The 22,052-nt window shown below is 50.6% G+C and overlaps 2 protein-coding genes across 2 annotated transcripts in view; both read right to left on the bottom strand.

Annotated features, from left to right (window-relative positions):
• The window catches only part of mrvi1 (murine retrovirus integration site 1 homolog), a 270,208-nt gene extending 256,221 nt beyond the window's left edge, over positions 1–13,987 (bottom strand). The window contains exons 1-2 of the mRNA XM_038806059.1: positions 13,694–13,987; positions 12,836–13,102 (exon numbers count right to left, since the gene is read on the bottom strand). Of these exons, the coding sequence (XP_038661987.1) occupies positions 12,836–13,102; positions 13,694–13,987 (561 nt within the window). The remainder of the gene's footprint in view (positions 1–12,835; positions 13,103–13,693) is intronic.
• A 5,896-nt stretch (positions 13,988–19,883) lies between these two features.
• The window catches only part of LOC119970947 (inositol 1,4,5-triphosphate receptor associated 2-like), a 163,960-nt gene continuing 161,791 nt past the window's right edge, over positions 19,884–22,052 (bottom strand). Inside the window, exon 21 of the mRNA XM_038806058.1 lies at positions 19,884–20,754. Within this exon, the coding sequence (XP_038661986.1) occupies positions 19,884–20,754 (871 nt within the window). The remainder of the gene's footprint in view (positions 20,755–22,052) is intronic.

Genomic DNA, 22,052 nt, shown 5'->3' with positions numbered 1-22,052 from the left:
TGCAGCCGCTTCGGATAGCTGTGGAAGGATGTTCGGTGCAAGTCCGAGGGTGGACTCCGGGGTGGTTCTTCCAGAGCTTCGTTCCTGCGGACCGGTGTGGCGGGTGGAAGGGGGCGCGGGAAGCAAATAGGCGCAGGGGCGCAGGGCATGGGAGGTCGGGTGGGGTGTAGTGTGGGAGGTACATCGGCGGTAGTGGTAGTGGTAGTAGATCCTGCGGGTGCCAGGTCCCGGAGGGAAACGGTGTCCTGTCGGCCATCGGGGTGTTCGACAAACGCGTAGTGGGGGTTTGAGTGCAGGAGCAGGACCCTCTCTACCAGGGGGTCTGTCTTATGTGTCCGGACGTGCTTCCGAAGAAGGACAGGGCCCGGTGTCCTCAACCAGGATGGAAGCGAGGCCCCCATGGTAGTGCCCCAAGGGAAGACAAAGGAGGGACCTAATTACATGGAGCGCATCGGGGAGGACCTCCTGCCAGTGGGAGGTCGGGAGATTCCTCGACCGTAGGGTCAGTAGAACGGTCTTCCAGACCGTCGCGTTCTCCCCCTCCACCTGCCCGATCCCCCTGGGGTTGTAACTGGTAGTCCTGCTCGAAGCAATGCCCTTATCGAGCAGGTACTGACTCAGTTCGTCACTCATGAAGGACGAACCCCTGTCACTGTGGACGCAGCTGGGGAAACCGAACAGGGTGAAGACACTGTGCAGGCTCTGATAACCGTGGGGGTAGTCATATCGGGGCATGGGATGGCAAAAGGGAAACGAGAGAACTCGTCTATAATATTCAGAAAGTAGATTTGACGGTTTTTCAAAGGGAGGGGCCCTTTGAAATCAATACTCAGTCGTTCAAAGGGCCAGGATGCCTTTACCAGGTGGGCCTTGTCTGGTCTATAGATGTGCGGTTTACACTCTGCGCAGATCGGGCAATTCCTGGTGACGGCTTTAACCTCCTCGGTGGAGAAGGGCAGATTGCGGGCCTTGATGTAGTGGGCGAGCCGGGTGACCCCCGGGTGGCAGAGGTCATTGTGGATAGCTTATAGTCGGTCGTCTTGCGCGCTGGCGCATGTGCCGCGGGGACAGGGCATCTGGGGGCTCATTGAGCTTCCCAGGACGATATACAATATCATAATTATAGTTGGAGAGTTCAATCCTCCACCGCTTCATTTTGTCAATTTTGATTTTGCCCCGCTGCAAGTTGTCAAACACAAAGGGAACCGATCTTTGGTCGGTGATGAGGGTAAACCTCCTACCAGCGAGGTAATGCCTCCAGTGCCGTACGGCTTCCACAATGGCTTGGCTTCCTTTTCGACTGAGGAGTGTCGAAGTTCCGAAGCGGAGAGGGTTCGGGAAAAGAACCCTACTGGCCTACCTGCCTGGTTCAGAGTGGCAGCAAGAGCGACCTCTGAGGCGTCGCTCTCCACCTGGAATGGGATGGACTCATCTACCGCCCGCATGGCGGCTTTGGCGATGTCCGCCTTAATGCAGTTGATCGGCTGACAGTGGGAAGAGTGTGGCCTTAAATAGTGGGCGGGCTTTGTCCATATACTGGGGGACCCACTGGGCGTAGTATGAAAAAAATCCGAGGCACCTCTTGAGGGCCTTGGAACAGTGAGGGAGAGGGTCGGGTCCTAGGACCCTGTTTTCCACGACGATTGAGATTGAGTTTTTGGGCGGTTTGGAGAAATCGGTGGAGGTTGGCGTTGTGGTCCTGCTGGTCATGGCCGCAGATGGTGAGGTTATCCAAGTACGGAATCGTGACCCGTAGCCTGTACTGGTCCACCATTCGGTCCATTGCTCGTTGGAACGCCGAAACCCCGTTCGTGATTCCAAAGGGAACCCGGAGGAAATGGAAAAGGCGGCCGTCTGCCTCAAACGCCGTGTAGTGGCGGTCCTCTGGGCGGATTGGGAGCTGATGGTATGCAGACTTCAGAACCACCGTGGAGAATATGCGGTATTGGGCGATCTGATTTACTATGTCTGCAATCCGGGGGAGAGGATGCGCATCAAGGTGCGTGAACCAGTTAATGGTCTGGCTGTAATCAACCACCATCCGGAGCTTTTCCCCGGTTTTGACGGCCACCACCTGAGCTCTCCAGGGGCTATTACTGGCCTCTGACTCCTTGACGCAAAAGACGCCGGACTTCGGATCTGATAAACACCCTGTCCTGCAGGCTATACCTCCTGCTGCGAGTGGCCACTGGTTTGCAGTTGGCGGTGAGATTAGTGAAGAGTGGAGGGGGGTCGATTTTCAGAGTTGCTAGACTACATATAGTGAGTGGGGGAAGGGGTCCGCCAAAGCTGAGTGTTAAGCTCCTGAGGTTGCACTGGAAATCCAGTCCTAGGAGGAGGGGAGCGCAGAGGTCTGGGAGCACATACAGTTGGAAGTTGGTATAGTTGGCGCCCTGTATTGTTAACGTCGCAGTAGTGCGCCCCTGTATCTGAACGGAGTATGACCCCGAGGCGAGGGAGACTGTTTGCTGTGTCGGAAATATCGGGAGCGAGGAGCGCCTTACCAGATCTGGGAAAACAAAGCTCTCAGTGCTCCCAGAGTCGAACAGGCACGGTGTCTCGTATCCGTTGATCTGGACGACATCATGGAGCTCTTGAGGTGCTTTGACCGCAACTGATCCAAAGTGACTGCACCGAGCTGCGGGTAGTCGGTGGCGTGGTCGGTGGTGCTGGAGCGGCCCCGTGTTGGCTGTCCGCGGAGGTCGTAATCGAGTGGCGCAGCGGGTGATGGCCAAGATGGCGGCCCCTGTTGATCGCATGTGGCGGGCGGCAAGGAAGATGGTGGCCCCCAAGAATCGCACATGGCCGGCCGCCTGGGGGGGGTTGCCAAGATGGCGGCCCCCGTGAGTCTCACATGTTGTGCGGAGGCGGAGTCGGCAGACACGCTGCCACATTGCGGGGTCTGCGGGCCTGTGAGTCGGAGGAGCGAGTGTTTGGGTTAGGGTTCGAGTTAGAGTTTTTAGCTTTGGCCAGGCAGACCTTAGCAAAGTGCCCTTTCCGCCTGCAGCTGCTGCAGGTCGCGTTGCGGGCCGGGCATTGCTGCCGTGGGTGTTGGGGCTGGCCGCAAAAGTGGCACAATAGCCCTCCGTGGTGGGTGGGTGGCCGCGCGGCGCAGGCCTGGGGCAGTCTCTGGTCGGGGGTCCACGATGGGGTCGTGTGATCGGCCGGGAACGCGGTTAGGCTTTGGAAAGCGAACTCTAACGAGGTCGCTAGTTTTACCGTGTCCTCCATGTCCTGGGCCCCTTTCTTGAGAAGACGCTGCCGCACATAACTGGATCGGACCCCTGCAACATACACGTCTCGGACGGCGAGTTCCATGTGCTGGGAGGCTGTCACGGCCTGGAAGTTACATTCACGTGCTAGGGCTTTAAGGTCATGCAGATAGTCTTCTAGCGACTCCCCAGGGCGCTGGCGGTGAGTTGTAAAGATATGTCGCGCGTAGACTTCATTCACGGACCGCGCGTACAGGCGGTCGAGTATCGCGAGGGCCTCAGTATAAGAGTCAGTTACATCAAGTTGAGTTGAAATACGATGGCTCACTTGTGCGTGGAAAAGACTGAGTTCCGGTGGTGGCGGCGACCCTAAGAATCTGGGGACAGTGGAGACGGCATAGGGGGGAAACAGGAGGCTCGATGGAGGCTCCATTGGGTGGCAATCATCGGTTCATCCCAGGGAACAGGGATGGGGGATTTAGGGGGTGGCAAAGGGTGGGCATCAGTAAATTGAGGGACCTGTTTATTGGCGGGAGGTTTGCGGGTCTGGGGGAACTGGAAGATAAATTTGGGCTTCCCCAAGGGAACATGTTCAGATACTTGCAGGTAAAGGCGTTTGCTAGGCGACAGGTAGAGGGATTCCCTTTGCTGCCCTCACAGGGGACGATGGACAGAGTGTTTTCGGTTGTGTGGGTCGGAGAGGGGAAGGTGTCTGACATCTATAAGGTAATGCAGGAGGTGGAGGAGTCGTCAGTGGAGGAGCTGAAGGCTAAATGGGAGGAGGAACTCGGGGAGCAGATAGAGGACGGAACTTGGGCGGATGCCTTGGAGAGAGTCAACTCTTCCTCCTCATGTGTGAGGCTTAGTCTCATCCAATTTAAGGTGCTGCACCGGGCCCACATGTCCGGGACTAGGATGAGTAGGTTCTTTGGGGGTGAGGACAGGTGCACCAGATGTTCGGGGAGTCCAGCGAACCACGCCCATATGTTCTTGGCATGCCCAGCACTGGAAGAATTCTGGAAGGGGGTGGCGGGGACGGTGTCGAGGGTGGTTGGATCCAGGGTCAAACCAGGGTGGGGACTCGCGATTTTTGGAGTTGCGGTGGAGCCGGGAGTGCAGGAGGCGAAAGAGGCCGGTGTCCTGGCCTTTGCGTCCCTAGTAGCCCGACGAAGGATCTTGCTACAGTGGAAGGACGCGAGGCCCCCAAGTGTGGAGACCTGGATCAGTGACATGGCGGGATTTATAAAATTGGAAATGGTCAAATTTGCCCTGAGAGGATCAATACAAGGGTTCTATAAACGATGGCAGCATTTTCTGGACTTCCTGGCTCAAAGATAGGTATTTTGGTCAAAAGCAGCAGCAACCCGGGGGGGGGGGGGGGGGGTTCCTTATTGTAGTTTCTAGTATGTAACTTAATATTGTGTTAATTTGCGTTGTTGTTAAAATGCTGTGTTGTTCATGGAGGTGGGGCGAATGTTTATGATTGCTAATATTATTGTTATTTTTGGTATTTTATTATGGTTCATTGTTGTTGTATAAATTCAAAATTTTTCAATAAAAATTATTTTTTAAAAAAAGGAAAAGACTGAGTTTCTGTTCTTCTGTAACAGAGGAGGTAGTTGACGCAGCCAGGTAGGCCTTGAAGCACCGAAGCCAATGCAAAAAAATTTCCTTTGCTTCTGCGGCCTGTGGATCGAGTTCCAGTTGGTCAGGTTTGAGGGCAGATTCCATAGTAGTTTTTAAGTCGATTAAATTGATGTGACCATCAATTCATTCAGAGACACGAGTTGAAGTAAACTGTGGCTTTAATCGGCTTACAACTGAGCCTGCCTGCGACTATGCTGAACTGAGGGCGGACTCGCAGGACCGCAGCACTTATACTTCCTGCTGGGGGCGGAACCAAGGGCAGAGCCCTGTACATGTTCCTCATCTCCCCCTGAGGGCAGAGCCGCGCAACGGCTCACAGATGGAGCCCACAGGGACACAGTAATGTACAGTGTGAATTTATTGTGGTTACACATTCACCACCGTGCTGCTCCCTGTACAGCTAAGAGCCCAGGCTTCCCCTCCCAGCTTTATTTATGCAGGGACCTGCTAATGATTTCTCCACCCCACTCATTGGGGAAGCTCATACTCCCCAAGGATTGTGGGATTGCCATTAGTCCCCAGCCAATGGTAAGCAGGCAGGTTATAACATCCCTCCCCCCAAAGTCCAAGGAATCTACGGAAGACCATGGTGAAGGAGGGCGTTGGACCCATTTTGCCACGGGTCAGACACCATTTGCATGAGGCGCTGGATCGGGCGGCGTGTAACGAGGCGGAGAACGGCACTTCTGTGATGAACGGCGTAACGGTTGTACACCCAAGGCCCGTGGGCCCAAGTCTACCCCCCTGAGGCGTCCTGTGTCTCCATCTTAGAGTCGGAGTCCACAGCCTCCGTCATCTCGGCGTCTCTATCTCCACTCGGTTCTGCAACGACCTGCGCAGGCTTTGAGTGCGGCACTAGAGGAAGATTGTGAGGAATACTCTCCACTGTGTCTGGTCTCTGCGGCTGCAGAAGTGAGCTCCGGGAGCGGGGAATCTTTGGAAGGAATGATCTTATGGACCGAACGTGGTCTACATGTTTGCACTGGAGACAGCACCTGGTAAGAGATAGGGCCCATCAGCGATAGATAACACCAGGGACCCACTGAGCACCACCAGCAAAATTTAAAGCGAACACTGGGTCACCGGGCGCAAACTGCTGAATCGGCCAATGCCGAGAAAGGCCATGTCCCTGCCATTCTTGAGTGCACTGTACGTTTGTGCCAATGTCTGGGAAAACCATGCTTAGGAGGCTGCGAAGCCTCCGACCCATTAGGAGTTCCACGGGAGCTACCCCAGTCACCGCATGTGGAGTGGTCCTGTAAGAAAACAAAAAACGAACCAGTCTCGTGTCCATAGACCCGGAAGACTGCTTCTTTAGGCCCCGTTTGAATGTCTGCACTGTGCGCTCAGCCAACCCATTGGAAGCCGGGAGATATGGAGCGGCGCGGATATGGCGTTTGCCGTTCATCTTCATGAACCTCGCAAACTCCTCACTTGTGAACAGAGTGCGCTGTCCGTGACCAGCACCTCGGGGAGACCATGCGTACTGAAAGACAAACACATCTTCTCAATTGTTGCGCAGGACGTTGTGCCTACCATCTTATGAACCTCTAACCATTTAGACTGGGCAACGATTAATAGAAGGAACATGGATCCTTGAAAAGGGCCGGCAAAATCGGCATGCCCTGGCCATTCCGAGCGATGTAGGGGCGCGGCCGGCAGAAGCTTCTGATGCTCCTAGCAAATGGAGCAGTTTTGGGCCACCTACTCAATGTCAGTTCCGGGTCAGCATTTTCATTTTGGCCACACCTGGATGCCCATTGTGCAAGTCCCTTAGTATCATGTCCTGTCCTTTTTCCGCGACAATCACACGCGTCCCCCACAAGAGGATACCGTCTTCCACGCTAAATTCTGACGGCTTGGAGGAACATGCCCGCAACACGCCTGGGAGGTATGTTGCCCACCATACAGCACTATGTGTCGAACCTTTGACAGGACCAGATCTGTGATGCCGTGACAGGCAAGGAGTCCATAAAATTTAGGGTTGCAACCACCTCTCCGGTTGTGGGGGTCGACATAGGGCCAGTCGACAAAGGCAATCAGTGTGTCAGCATTCGCTATCTGGGTTCCTGGTTTATGATCCAGAGAATACTCGGAGGCAGGAAGCAACAAAGCCCAGCGCTGGATCCATTTGGAAGCAATGGGCGGTATTGGCTTATCCTCTTGGATCTTGGAAAAAGTCCCAGCAGAGGCTTATAATCAGTCACGATAGTGAAGTGGCAGCCATACACATACTGGTGGAAGCGTTTCACCGCAAAGACCACTGCCGGGCCCTCCTTCTCGATCTGAGCGTACTTCTTTTCTGCTGCAGTCAATGTGCGGCAGGCGAAAGCTATTGGCCGCTCGGCCCCGTTCTCCATCTTGTGGGACAGGATGGTGCCAATACCATACGGGGATGCAACACATGTGATGAGCAAAGGCTTCCCAGGATCATAGTGGGTTAGTAACCCAGACAACGACAATTGTTGATTTACCCGCCGGAAAGTGGTTTTTGCGGCTGACCCCAAACCCAGGTGTGATTCTTCTTTAGCAGGAGCCAGCGTAGTTGTCAGATTGGGGAGGAACTTCCCACAATAATTTATGAGGCTGAGAAAAGAATGAAGATGCAAAGTGTCAGCTGGGACGGGAACCTGGTGAATTGCGCGCACCTTCTATGTGATGGGGTGCAAACCTTCGCGGTCCACCCAATAACCCAGGTGGGCCACTTCCTTCGCCTGAAAGATGCACTTTGTATGACATAAACGGACTCCAGCCTCTGAGAAGCGTCTAAGGACAGCCTCCAAATTCTCCAAATGTTCATGCTCCGACGTCCCTGTAATCAAAACGTCGTCTAAGAAGACAGCGACACGTAGTAAACCTCTCAAGATGCCCTCCATGACGCGTTGAAAGATAGCGCATGCAGAGGATACCCCAAAGGCCAACCATGTATATTCATACAGGCCCTTGTGTGTATTAATCGTTACATATGGCCGGGAGGCAGGGTCCAGCTCCAACTGTAGGTAGGCGTGACTCATATCTAATTTCATGAACGAGAGTCCGTCTGCAAGCTTCGCACAGATCTTCTATGTGGGGCATTGGATATCGGTCAAGCCGGAAAGCCGAATTCACTGTAAATTTATATTCACCGCACAAGCGAACTGTGGCATCTGGCTTCATTACAGGTACAATTGGCGTTGCCCAGTCAGTGAAACGGACAGGCCTGATAATACCCAAGGACTCCAAATGAGTGAGCTCCCCTTCTACCTTCTCGAGCAAGGCGTAAAGCACCAGGCGCGCACGGAAATAGCGCGGCGTGGCTCCTGGTCAACCTGGATACGGGCTATGGCCCCTTTTATCTTCCCCAAACCGGGCTGGAATACATCTGGGTACCGTTCGAATACTTCCGTCAACCCTCCAGAACCTATTTGAAGGATGTGCTGCCACTGCAGCCATAAATGGCACAACCAGTCCCGACCCAACAGGCTCTGCCCGTGGCTGTGCACCACAATAAGTGGGAAACACCCCTCCTGGAGTCCATAAACAATAGGAGTCATCGTAGTTCCAGGGATATCCAATGGTTCCCCCGTGTAGGTGGCCAACCTGGCCTGTGTGTCGGTTAATGTAAGGGTCTGTATACCCTGCTGTAAGGGTCTGTATACCCTGCTTGATGCGGTCGAATGTCCTCTGGGCGATCACGGAGACCACTGCGTCAGTGTCCAGCTCCATCTCAAGCGGGTGACCATTGACCCGTACTGTCACTTTAATGGGGGCTACACGGGGAGCTGCCACACAATGCAGCTGCAGGCAGTCGGTCTCCGTCTCCACGTCCTCGGGAGTAGTTGCCGCAGGTTCATCCAAATGGAAGGTCCGGCCCGTGGGCTGGCCCCAGTTTCTGTCGGAACGACGGCGCCTCTGGCGCCCCCAGGACCGGCGACTGCGACAGGGTCGGTGCCCACAAGTCCTACACTGACATGGCTCCTCAACCATCGGTTCTGGAGAAGGCTCCCTTCGGGGAGGAACGTCCAGCAGCCACTGGCGTCGATCTGGATGCCGCCCCGTCCAAGGTACCACAGGGGAGCGGGGAGACGCTTTTGGATGGAAGGGGTTGCGCCCCAAGGCGTGCACCTCCATTCCCTGTATCTCCTGCACTCCCCATTCTGCGCTCTCTCGGGACAATACTATTTGAATGGCCTGTTGAAAAGTGAATGTTGGCTCAGCTAACAACTTTCTCTGGTTGGCCACATTGTTAATACCGCAAACCAAACGGGCGCGTAACATTTATGAAATGAAATGAAATGAAAATCGCTTATTGTCACGAGTAGGCTTCAATGAAGTTACTGTGAAAAGCCCCTAGTCGCCACATTCCGGCGCCTGTCCGGGGGGACTGGTACGGGAATCGAACCGTGCTGCTGGCCTGCTTGGTCTGCTTTATAAGCCAGCGATTTAGCCTTGTGAGCTAAACAAAGGTCTCAGCATAGTCACCATACTCCGCAATCCTGTGTCGCCTGGATAGAAACTCAGCAAGGGATTCTCCTGGGGTCCTCTCAGCTGTATTAAACCGGTAACGCTGGACTATTGCGGACGGTGTTGGGTTAAAATGTTGCCCCACTAAGGTCACAAGTTCATCAAACGTTTTGGTGTCCAGCGCAGTTGGGTACATAAGGCTCCTAATCACCCCAAACATATGCAGGCCGCAGGCGGTGAGCAAAATGACCACCTGGCGCTCGTTTTCAGTGATGTTGTTTGCCTGGAAATAGTTACGCAACCGTTGTGCGTACTGGTTCCAACTTTCCAGCGCAGCATCAAAGACATCCAAACGTCCATACAGAGGCATGGTGTAACAGAAAATAAACTTCCAACCTGTATCCAACAAAAGTCAAGGGAGGTGGCTTTAGCAGCGTAGACAGCTATCCACTTTAACCCTCGTCGCCAGTTTTGTGAGGACCACGAAGAATCCAGCACGAGTTGTACAATAGAACGAAATAACATTTATTTACAATAACATACATATATATATAATACACACACACACAACAGCAACGGTAACTCCTTGCTGCTCACTCCTCTCTAGCTGGTTCCATACTGGCGAGTTTTATTTATGCAGCGACCTGCTAATGATTTTGCTGCCTCCCTCATTGGGGAAGCTCATACTCCCCAAGGATTGCCATTAGTCCCCAGCTAGTGGTAAGCAGGCAGGTTAGAACATAAGGCAATAGCTGAGTTTTCTCCTGTTGGAGATGGTCATTGCCCAGGACAGCAGTTTTGCTCCAAATCTCAGACAACCATCCTGACTTACAAATAGATCATCGTCGCTCCACCATTGTTGGATTAACATGTGATGTGAATTTTACTGTTATAACCCTCAAGAGGACCATGGGGAAACTATTGTTGATCTCCCCATTGGACTCATGGAGTACGGGATTCCCAGATAGGGGGCAGAGACCACTCAGCTGGAGCTCGTTAAAGACTACACATAAATCCATCTGGCCTCTTCCCCGCCTGCATGGGGTTGATATTCTCCATGGCTCTCCCCAGTTCTAGTGGTCCTTCCAGGCCCCACCTCCTTTCTTCCCCCAAAACAGGCATGTCCAGTCCGTCGAGGAACTGCATTATCTTCGAGTCCCTCTCCGGGGGCTTGGAGACGTACAGCCCTTGGTGAAAGACTGCAAAGGCTTTACAGTGCAGATGGAGGCCATTCGGCCCATCGAGACCGCACAGGCCCTTGGAAACAGCACCCCATTTCAGCCCACACTTCAAACCTATTGCCCATTACACAGTACCCCCACCTAACCTTTTTTGGACACCAAGGGCAATTTAGCATGGCCAATCCACCTAACCTGCACATCTTTGGACTGTGGGAGGAAACCGGAGCACCCGGAGAAAACCCACGCACACACGGGGAGAATGTTCAGACTCCGCACAGACAGTGACCCAAGCCGGGAATCGAACCTGGGACCCTGGAGCTGTGAAGCAACAGTGCTGACCACTGTGCTACTGTGCTGCCCGCTAATATTTTCTGATGCAGCAATTAGCCTGCCGCCTCTGTCTTCAACCTGAACTATTTCCCTCGTGGCTGCCTGCTTCCTCAGCTGGTGAGCGAGCAGGCGGTTGGCTTTATAAAAGGTCTGCGTCTGGTGGAGCTGGTTGACTGCTTTCCCAGTGAAGAGCAGGTCAAAGTCCATTCGCAATTTTGTCCTCACTGCCAGCAGTTTCACTGTTGGGGCCGTGAGCCTTAAATGCAATAATTTCCCCCCTGATCACCGCCTTCAGTGCCTCCCAGAATGTGGAGGGTGAGACCTCCCCATTGTGGTAGTTGGTTACATACCCATCTATGGCCTGTGATACTCAATCACAAAATGCCTTGTCAGCGAGGAGAGCCATGTCCATGGGGGGGTGCTAAGCCCGGTCTGTCTCCAATGTCACATCCACATAGTGTGGAGTATGATCGGAGATTACAATGGTGGAGTATTCCGCTCCCACTACCCCTGGAAGCACCGATTTCCCCACTTAAAGAAGTTGATCTTCGAGTGGACACTGTACACCTGGGAAAATAAGAACTTTCCCACTCCTGGGTGTGCGAACCTCAAGTGGTCCACTGACCCATCTGCTCCTTGAAGGTGTTTAGCTCCTTTACCATATTCATTAGTTTCCCCGATTTGGGGCTGAATCTGTCTGTCCATGTATCCTGTAAGCAGTTAAAGCCCCTCTTCATGATGAGTCAGTGCGTGTCTATGTCGAGGATTTCTGCCAAGCTTTTCTTCATGAAATATGTGTCGTCCCAGTTGGTAGCGTACACGTTTACCAGGACCACTGGTGCCCCTTCCAGGACACCACTAACCATGACATACCGTTCGTCTGGGTCCGTAATCATCTTTGTCGCCGTGAAAGCTGTCCCCTTGTTCAGTAGTATGGCCATCCCCATAGCCCTTGTGCCATAGCACAATTGAAACGTCTGACTCACCCAGCTCTCTCTTACTGCAGCTGGTCAACCCTCAGGTGTGTCTCCTGGAGGAAGGTAACATCGGCCCTCAGACTTTTCAGGTGGGCGAAGATTCTGGGTCTTTTCACTGGACCATTAAGCCGTTAAGTCCCCTGATGTTCCAGATCATTATCCTAATGGGGGTTTTGGCTTCCCCACCCCCTGTGGGTTTAATCATACTTAACCCATGGATGCGCTCCTGCACTCTCGGGTTTCCCTTTGTTTGGGGGCCATCCAAGGTGGCTGTGTTCACCGTTCTTTCAATGTGGCAGTGTGGTAGTCACCACTGTTGTATATATATCACATGAAATGTATTACGGTAAGGCTCCTGTACTACAGGTACGGGGTAGATCCCTGCCTGCTGGCTCTGCCCAGTAGGCGGAGTATAAATGTGTCGGCTCTCCGAGCTGCAGCCATTTCGGCAGCAGCTGCGGGAGGCTACACATCTCTGCGTAATAAAGCCTCGATTACACTCTACTCTCGTCTCATCGTAATTGATAGTGCATCAGGCAGCATCCCTGTGCTTCGGGGTTTCTTTTTGTCCAGGGGCCATCCAAGATGGCTGTCTTTGTCATTCACGCCATGTGGCTGGGCCCCTGCACTCCGGGGATTCCCTTTGCTTCAGGGCCCACCAAGATGGCTGCTTTTGCTGCCGTTGTTTTTGCTGCCCCCTGTGCGACTTGTCATAGCCAGCATTGTACCCACCTCACATCCCCCCTCCTCCCTACTCCTGGTTCCCCTTCTTGGGTTTGACATTCCCTCTTGTTCCCCCCGCTCTGTGTCCATGTGGGGCCCTCTCCCCTCCTCAAGTCTTCCCCTCGCTTCCCCCCAATTTCTACCACTTATCCCCTCCTTCTGCCTTGTGTTTCCCCCCCACCTTGCCCGCACTTCCCTGCACTGGCTTGCCCGTTAGTGCCCCTCACCCCCACCCCACTGGGAGCAATCCCTGACTCTGCCCCCCCCCCCACTGGTTATGTTCCCCCCCCACCCCGCTCCCCCCAACACCCTCCGCCCTCACCTGTTTCAGCACCTGTCCGCTCTCACACCCTCCTTCCCGGGACTCAAAGCTAGCCAAAAGGGAGGCAGTTTTGTCGCACGTAAATGCCTTTTTCTTTGCAATGAGTTTGCCTTCACTGTTGGTGTTGTTGCTTCCCAGCTCTTGTCCGCCCACAAAAACGTCCGCCTCGGCCGGTGCGGTAAAGTAGAATTCCTTCCCCTGGAATGTTGCCCTCAATTTGTCCGCGTACAACAGACCAAATTGCACCCCACTCTTGTACAAGGCCGCCTTAGAACATAGAACAGCACAGCACAGAACAGGCCCTTCGGCCCTCGATGTTGTGCCGAGCAATGATCACCCTACTCAAACCCACGTATCCACCCTATACCCGTAACCCAACAACCCCCCCCTTCACCTTACTTTTTAGGACACTACGGGCAATTTAGCATGGCCAATCCACCTAAGCCGCACATCTTTGGACTGTGGGAGGAAACCGGAGCACCCGGAGGAAATCCACGCACACACGGGGAGGACGTGCAGACTCCGCACAGACAGTGACCCAGCCGGGAATCGAACCTGGGACCCTGGAGCTGTGAAGCATTTATGCTAACCGCCATGCTACCGTGCTGCTAAATTCAGCGCAGTGCTTTGCCAGGTCTGCCCAATGTCCTGGTAGGACAGAATTGGATTGAATGGCCCTCCCAGTGACAGGACCAAGTGTGCCTTGCCCAGTCCATGATCTTCTCCCAATCTTGGTAACAGTGTAGCTTCATTATTAAGGCCCTTGGCTGCTCCCCGCTTTAGGTTTTGGCCAGAGTGACCTGTGGGCACTGTCTATCTCCAGGGTTTTGGGAAAGTTCTCCCTTCCGACCTCAATACCCCCCCGGGCAGGCCCACGATATGGCGGTGCATCCGATTCTCCTGGTCCTCAATCTTCCCCTTCAACGCCCCTCGCGTCGCCACCAACATTGCCACTTCTGTTTCCAGGGAAGAGATTCGGACACTTTGGTCGGCCGCCGTTTTCTCTGATTGTTGCCTCCTGTGCTTCCAGTCATCTTTCTTTTTTCTCAAACGCCACCTTGAAGGGGGCCAAGCATCCACGAGCGCTGCCTTCCCTGTCGCCATTATTTCCAACTTGATGGCATCTCTGTGTTTCTGGAGCTCCTGTGTCATGAGGGCCACTCACTCACCTATCGGTGGATAGTCCGGTGTGGGTCCTGGTGGGCCAGCCCCCTCGGCTGTGGTCGGCTCTTACTCACTCCACGTGTTCGCCGTCATCACGTTCCTCCTCCCCTGGCTTTTACTGTTCCTGTCATCCTTTCAGGTCCTGGAGTAATTGCTGGGAATGTATCGGTACTTGCAGCTGTCTTGTGAGAGGGTGGAGGTCTCAACAGACTTGGAGAGCTATTTTCACGCAAGAAATGTTGTTTTTCTGAATTCCTGGAGGAGAGCCATCTTCCCTGCGTCCGATCAGCAGATCCCACTCACCGGAAGTCTATCAAACAGAATTTAACACCGAAACACATGAGGGGATTTTAGGGCAGATGACAAAAAGTTTGGTCAAATAAGTGAGTTTGAAGGAGCGTAAGGAGGAGAGGGAGAAGCGGAATGTTAGATGATTTTAGAGAGGGAACTCCAAAGCTTAGGCTGCCCAAAACGGCACCACACAATACTCCAACTGTGACCTGCCTTACAGAGCAGGAGAAAATGAACATATTAGATCAGGAAAAAGATCAAAAATGTCACTCAATTTAAACCTTGAACCCATTCCAAGGAACACAAAAGCAAGTTCCAGATCAAATACTTCACTAAGGCAACAGCACAATACCATCTAAAGATAGGCCACTACCCGATATTCTCCACATTAAACAAATAACCGCTGAATTCCGACAGTATCAATGATAAAGTGCGTGGGAAATATAGAGTCACAGATGTATCAACTTCCCCACAGCAAAGTGAAGCCCCTCCCCATAACAGACACGAGACTGACAAACATATGTGGCAAATAACCGGTCTCTGTCTCAAACTTGGGGCCTGGAGTATTCAATTACTTACATTTTTTGATGTTTAATTATGTTTCTCTGTGACTCTTTTTTATTCTCTGTGCTGTGAGTCAAGTCTGGATACATATTTTTTATTTATTCTTCCATGGGATGTGGGTGTCACTGCGAGGCCAGCATTTGTGCCCATCCCTAATTGCCTTTGAGGAAGTGATAGTGAGCTGCCTTCTTGAACAACTGCAGTCCAGTGGTTACTGAGGAAGAGAAACTAAAGTGAAGCAAGAAGCTGTAACCTTGAAAGCAGACATTTTGTAGGTACCTAAAAGTCCTGTTCAGACATAGAAATTGAAGCGTTATCTCTGCTAATCTCCAGGGCATAAAACACAACAATAGGTGACAAAGGTGGAGAATAGTTTAAGTTTATCGTTCACCTTTCTTTCCTTCACCAAGAGATCCATTTGTGCTTTGGGAGCACACATCATCGTGATGAATGACACAAGCTCTACACAAATGTATGTTTGCTTTTTTTACTGGATTTGGGAAGATGAAAGAGTAGTTCCAAGTTCCTCGTGTCAACACGTCAATTCGGTCAGTTTCACAAAGTTTGGGACGGTTGCCATTCACAACTGAGCTGAAGGAGCTGAAATGGTTTGAAGCAGATGGTATCATTGAGCGAAATCAACTCATTGCTTAATCTGCTTAAAAACGTTGTTGTCCATGGGAGGGAGAAAACAGATTGGTGGTTATCAGTGGGGCTCACTCGACTCAAACAACACACATTGATGCCCAGCAAGGACATTCACAGCCTCCGATACTGACTGTCTCGGATACAGAGTGATAGCAGCTGAAGTAAAGCCTACACATGACAACATCAGAACCACCCATGCACTTCTGGCCTCATTTGACTTGATAAAGTTGGCAATGTTGTGAAGTACAACCAACTTTTGCAATAAATTCAGTCCTAAATATGCGGAGATTGTAGAAGTTCTTCTAAAGCTCCTGCGCAAAGATGTGCGATGGGAATGGACAATTGCACAGCAAACAGTGTTTGAGACATTAAAGGCAAAGACAACATCACACCAGTCCTCATGTATCTCAAACTACATGTGGAAATGTACGTCACAACTGATGCGTCAAGAAATGCAATGGAGCTGTACTCTCAAAGTAAATTAAAGGAAGATAATTAACTGCTGTTAGCTTTCATCTATGCTTGTGAACATTGGCACATGTATACATGTATTTCTATGGTAGAAAGTTTATTCTTGGCACCAATCATCAAGCACTGACTACAATGCCAAGTCAGGAACTGGTCATCGACCTCTATACACCTAGAGTTAGTCAGGTTCTCTTCATCAGTACAACTTCAAGGTTAGGTATCTTGTAGGTTCACGTAACTGAGTAGCTGACATGCTTAGCTGTACTACTATTGCAGAGGGCATTCGCAATAGCCAAGCGACTTGTGACATTGAAGACTATATGATTGCAGTGATTTCATATGTGACTGTGAGTCTTGTTACAAGAGAGGAGTTGAAGGCAGAATCTGTGGCAGTGTACTGCAGAAAGTAAGCCAGTACTTAAAAAATGAGTAGCCTAGGGCAGCACGGTGGTGCAATAGTTAGCACTGCTGCCTCACGGCGCCGAGGACCCAGGTTTGATCCCGGCTCTAGGTCACTGTGGTGTTTCCGCATTCTCTCTGTGTTTGCGTGGGTTTCACCCCCACAATCCAAAGATGAAATGAAAATGAAAATCGCTTATTGTCACGAGTAGGCTTCAAATGAAGTTACTGTGAAAAGCCCTTAGTCGCCACATTCCGGCGCCTGTTCGGGGAGGCTGTTACGGGAATCGAACCGTGCTGCTGGCCTGCTTGGTCTGCTTTCAAAGCAGGGTAGGTGCATTGGCCGCGCTAAATTGTCCTTTAATTGGAAAAAATTAATTGGGTACTGTAAATTTAAACGAAAAAAATGAGTAGCGTTATAAAACAGAGGAAGAACTGATCCAGTACCTCTATCGATACCTCGCCACAAAATGAGATATTAGCGCAAATGACAAAATCTTTGACTGAGTAGGTAGGTTTTAATGATGTTTTATTTGTTTGTGAGATGTGAGCATTGGCAAAAAGGCCATTATTTATTGTCCATCCGTAATTGCCCTCAAGAAGGCTGCGGTGGGCACTAAGAGACATGGCTTAATCAGCCATTGAGGGTTTTCTTGGGGAGTGGCGGTCGCACATTTATGGTAGAAGAAGCCCAATAAAATGTGGATCAAACATGTTAGGGAGAGGAGTGGAGTGCTGAGGGATAGGAGGTGGAGCAAATTCTGTTCCAAAATAAGCTTCTCATCTTCAGTCTTCCTGCCTTGTATTCCAATTTAATCCTCCCCACAACATTCTGGATTAAATTTAAAATGTTAAAACAAACAGGAAGCCTGGTGTTTTTATACAGAAAGCTTTTTTAAATCCCGGAACATCAAAATATTGTTTATGTAAGGCAGTGAATGTTGTTATAAGGTTAACGTTATTACTATGTGGCTGGAATTAGATAGACCTTAGACCATATTCTGGCTGACCTTAACAAGATGGATTTAAATATGATTGACTTGGTTAGACCACAATGAGCAGCTGTTACATATATAGTTTCCTCCACTTAATAATTTTAGAAGAACTTGCATTTACATACAGCCTTTCACTACATCAGGAACTCCCAAAGCACTTTACAGCCAATGTAGTAATTCCCACAGGTAGTAACTATTCTACTGTAGGAAACCTGACAACTGATTTGCACACAGCAAGATTCCACAAACAATCATATGATAATGACCAGTTAGTGATGTTAGCTGATGGATAAATATCAACTCAGGACATCCAGGAGAAGTCCCCCGCCCTTCTTCAAATAGTGGCCATGGGATCTTTTACATCCACTTGAGGGAGAAATGTAGGCCTCGCTTTAACATCTCATCTGAAAAACAGCCCCCCAACAGTGCAGCACCCCCTCAGTACTGCAATGGGAGTGTCAGTCTGGTACACCAGCTTTGTAAAGGGGCTAAAAGAGTTCAATTATGAGGAGTGGTTGCATAGACATGGATTATTATCCCTGGAGTTTAGAGGATTGACTGGTGATGTAATTCAAGGTGTATGAAAAGATGAAGGAATGTGATAGGGCTGATATAAACTATTGCCTCTAGTAGAGGGACGCCAGTACAATGGGGCATAACCTTAAAATTACAGTTAGACTATTCAGGGGTGATAAATTAGAGCCAGATTATTCAGTGGGAATAGTCTAGGAAGCACATCTTCACACAGAAAGTAGTGGAAATCTGGATCAATCTCCCCCACGAGAAGTGGTTGAGGCTAGGGTCAATTGGAGCATTCAAGATTGAGATCACGACTTCCGGTGGTGGCCATGAACTGTTCCGCCGCACACAAGGTGGCTCCTGCTTGGAAGCTTTGGTTTTGGTCCTTTCTATCCAGTTCATGGGTGCTTTACTTGTAAAAAGTGCAGAACAAGCGGAGGGAGTTGGTTTCTCCTCCGAAGTGGAATGTTGGCGGGCTACAGCACCTGACAAAAGTCGAGTAAAGCCTTGGCTCAAGAGGTGGAGGATTTGTGTTGCGCAGCAACTGAAAGAATTGCAGAGTTGGGTGCGTCATCATCGCCCACCACACTGCCTGTGGAGCAGTTGATGGATATTATCAAGGGGGAGTATTGGTATAATCGGAAAGAAATGCAAGAGGACTGGTCCAAGGTGATTGAGGAAGCAGTAGCACCTCTTCACGGGACTTTCTTATTATTAAATGAAGAAAGTCACACTTTTGGGGAAATTTTAACCTGTGTCTGTAAATCGATGATGGTGAATCGGTGATCTGCATTATATCTCTCCCAATTTTATTTCTATTGACTTCAATCCGATTGGCTGCAACTGGTATAAACTGGGATCGGCATAGATTGCAACTGGACAGCTTGTTATTGGGATTGTGATTGGGCCAGATTGCAATTAGCATATATTGAGATTGGAATAGACAAACCTCTGCCTAGACTAAGATTGGGATTGGAACAGATAGGCATTGGCATAGATCATGATTGGGATTGAAACAGGTTGCAAGTGGAACAGATTGGGATTAAGATTGGGATCAACATTATGATTGGATAGATTGCATCTAGGACAGATTGTGATTATAGAATCTCACCATTCCCACAGTAACCAAACAAGGGCCTCACGGTAGCATGGTGGTTAGCATCAATGCTTCACAGCTCCAGGGTCCCAGGTTCGATTCCTGGCTGGGTCACTGTCTGTGTGGAGTCTGCACGTCCTCCCTGTGTGTGCGTGGGTTTCCTCCGGGTGCTTCGGTTTCCTCCCACAGTCCAAAGATGTGCGGGTTAGGTGGATTGGCCTTGCTAAATTGCCCGTAGTGTATGGTTAATGGGGGGATTGTTGGGTTACGGGTATACGGGTTACGTGGTTTAAGTAGGGTGATCATTGCTCGGCACAACATCGAGGGCCGAAGGGCCTGTTCTGTGCTGTACTGTTCTATCAATCTACCTCTGTTGACACCACGTTCTACAGAAATATACCATGGATTCTTTACATTCGCACTATAAACCGCCCAAATAAAACTAGAAATGCTGCAAATACACAGCATCCATAGTCAGCAGGATTGGTTAAGACCTCATGTGTGTGTAGTATCCATTGTTAAATAGCCCAGTTCTTTTTATACAGCAAAGCTTTCATACTTAACAAAATTGGGCTCTAATCAGACACCACAACTGAAAATCATACCAAATGGATTTGACTGGGCATAAATTTTCGAATTGACAAGGACTTACACTAATACATCGATGGAGAGCACCCTGCATCATCACAACAGAATTCGAGCAGGAACCCAAGGGCCTGGCCTATGTGAAAACAGAGGGTACAAACTATCCCTCAGTAGGAACGTTAGGAACTGCATTAAAGCCATTCAGTCTGTCAGAACTGCTACACCATTCAAATGGACAACAAGTGATCTGTACCACAGCACCATTCTTCCACTTTGCCCCACATCCCTCGCTACCCTTATACAGCAAAAATCTATCGTTCTAAATCTTGAAAACTCCATTGACTCCCAGAAACCACAGCCTAGTAGGGCTTTGACAGATTTTGTTAAACTTCACAAAAATATTCAATGGAACCATGGTGCTCACCTGCATTCCTTCAATCGCATTTCCTGCTGCAATATCCTTTTTGGTCTCTGCCCTCTTGGCTCTGGCCAAGATGGCCAATAGTTTTTCTTCTGCCATTGTTGCTCTACACTGAGCTGAAGAAGCCTTATGTTGTGCTGCAGCCATCATTTCCTTCATCTCGTCCATGCTATCTTCCATTACAGACACTTTCTTGGAGGACTCCAGGAGGATCGCCCTGGTGTGTTCCTTCACTTTCTCAATCTCCTCTTGGACCCTTTCCAACTTTGCTAGGTATCTTGTGGCTTTTTCTTCTTCTGTTGCTGCTTTTGCTTCAGCCTCAGTCACTGCTTGCTCGGTCTCCTCAATCGTCTTCTCCATCTCTCTGATCTTAATCTCAAAGGCCTTCATTCTTTCTTCGGTCATCTCCAAGGTCACCGCCATCTTCTCCTTGGCCTTGCTCATCCTTTCATCACCCTCGTTGACTTTCTGCCTGAGCTGAAGCAACGCAAGCTCTGACAAGGTTAATTTTTCTTTCTCCTCAACCAATTTTTTGTTGGACTCCAGTAATTTTTCTTCTGTTTCCATGGCAACCTTTCTAGCCTTGGTCATCTCTTCTTCAGCTGCTGTCATATCTTCCAAGGCCTTTTTAACTTTACCGCTTTCCAGGGTTCTGGCTGTAATGGCCTCCATTGCCTTGACTGTTGCTTCCTCTGCATCTTGCCTTGCATCAGCAGCTTTCTCTTCAGCCTCTTCTCTGAGAACCTTCTGAAGTTCCAGCTCTCTAATCCTGAAGGAAACAGCAATATTTATGACATAAGAGCATGCACAAAAAATAGTATTTCTGTAGCACATTTCATGATCTCAAGACTTCCTAGCACTTTACAACCAATGAAGCACTTTTGAAGTGCAGTAAATGAACATAAGAAATAGGAGCAGGAGTTAGCCATTCAACCACTCAAGCCAACTCCGCCATTTTATATGTTCATGGCTGATCAAGTGTGGTCACAAGTCCACCTTTCTGCTGTCATAATCTTTCACTTCCTCGATAATCAAACATCTGTCCAACTCAGCATTGAATATGTTCAATGACTCCCCCTCCATCGCTTTCTGGGTAGAGAATTCCAAAGACTAACAACTCCCTGGGGGACGAAATTCCTCCTCATCTCCATTTTAAATGGGAGACGTCTTATTGAAAATTGAGACCCCTTGTTCTAGATTCCGCCATGAGGGGAAGCATCTTCTCAGCTTTCAGCCTGCTAGCTCCTCTCAGAGGGCGGAATTCAACCAAAATATTTCTAAGGGTGCGATCTCTGGAAAGATTTCTAAGTGTGGTAGCGAGCGGGAACTTCCGTAAGCGGTGCTCTGCCTGGCGAGGCAGGGAACGCTATTCAACGTTAATTGGTCCACTTAACGAGGCACCATGTGCTTCTCGCCGCAAATGAAGGCTCACCAGCCGATTAGCTGGGGCAAATCTCGCCAGCGCCCCCTAACAAGGATGAGCAGTTCTTAAACAGCAGTTGCACAGCCAACCCCACTCAGCTCGCAGTCATGGCACCGAGACAACTGGCCCCAAGATTTGGGGATGCAGACCTGGGGAGGCTTCTCGATGCGGTGGAGGCCCGGAGGGTTGTCCTATTCTCCCGAGGGTCCCAGAGGGTGAGCCACAGGGCAGCCAGTGCTGCCTGGGTTGAGGTGGCGGCTGTTGTGAGCTCGGGGTGTGTGACCAGGAGGACTGGCCTCCAGTGTCATAAGATGGCCAATTACCAAGTGAGTTGACACAAACCACCCCCCTCCTCCCTCTCCCCAGAGACCTTTCCACCCCCACGCGGTCATCCACACCCCAACCCTCCATGCGGCCTCCAGCCTCCCTTCACCCCCCACTTCAAATCCTCCCAACCCTTCCTTCACACTTCCCACCCCCGCCACCACCACTGTGAACCATGCGTGAGGCTAATGATTCTCTCTCTCCCACAATCTCCGGGAAGGAGCCCAGACAGGGGTGCAGTAGTGTAGATGTGGTCTCACCAACACCCTGTACAGTTACAGCAAAACTTCCCTACTCTTATATTCCATCCCTCTTGCAAA

Source organism: Scyliorhinus canicula, chromosome 9, assembly GCF_902713615.1.
Source record: "Scyliorhinus canicula chromosome 9, sScyCan1.1, whole genome shotgun sequence".
In the NCBI taxonomy this organism is placed as follows: Eukaryota; Metazoa; Chordata; class Chondrichthyes; order Carcharhiniformes; family Scyliorhinidae; genus Scyliorhinus; species Scyliorhinus canicula.
Note: the sequence above shows the minus strand (reverse complement) of the source record. Positions and strands in the feature narration are given on the sequence as shown.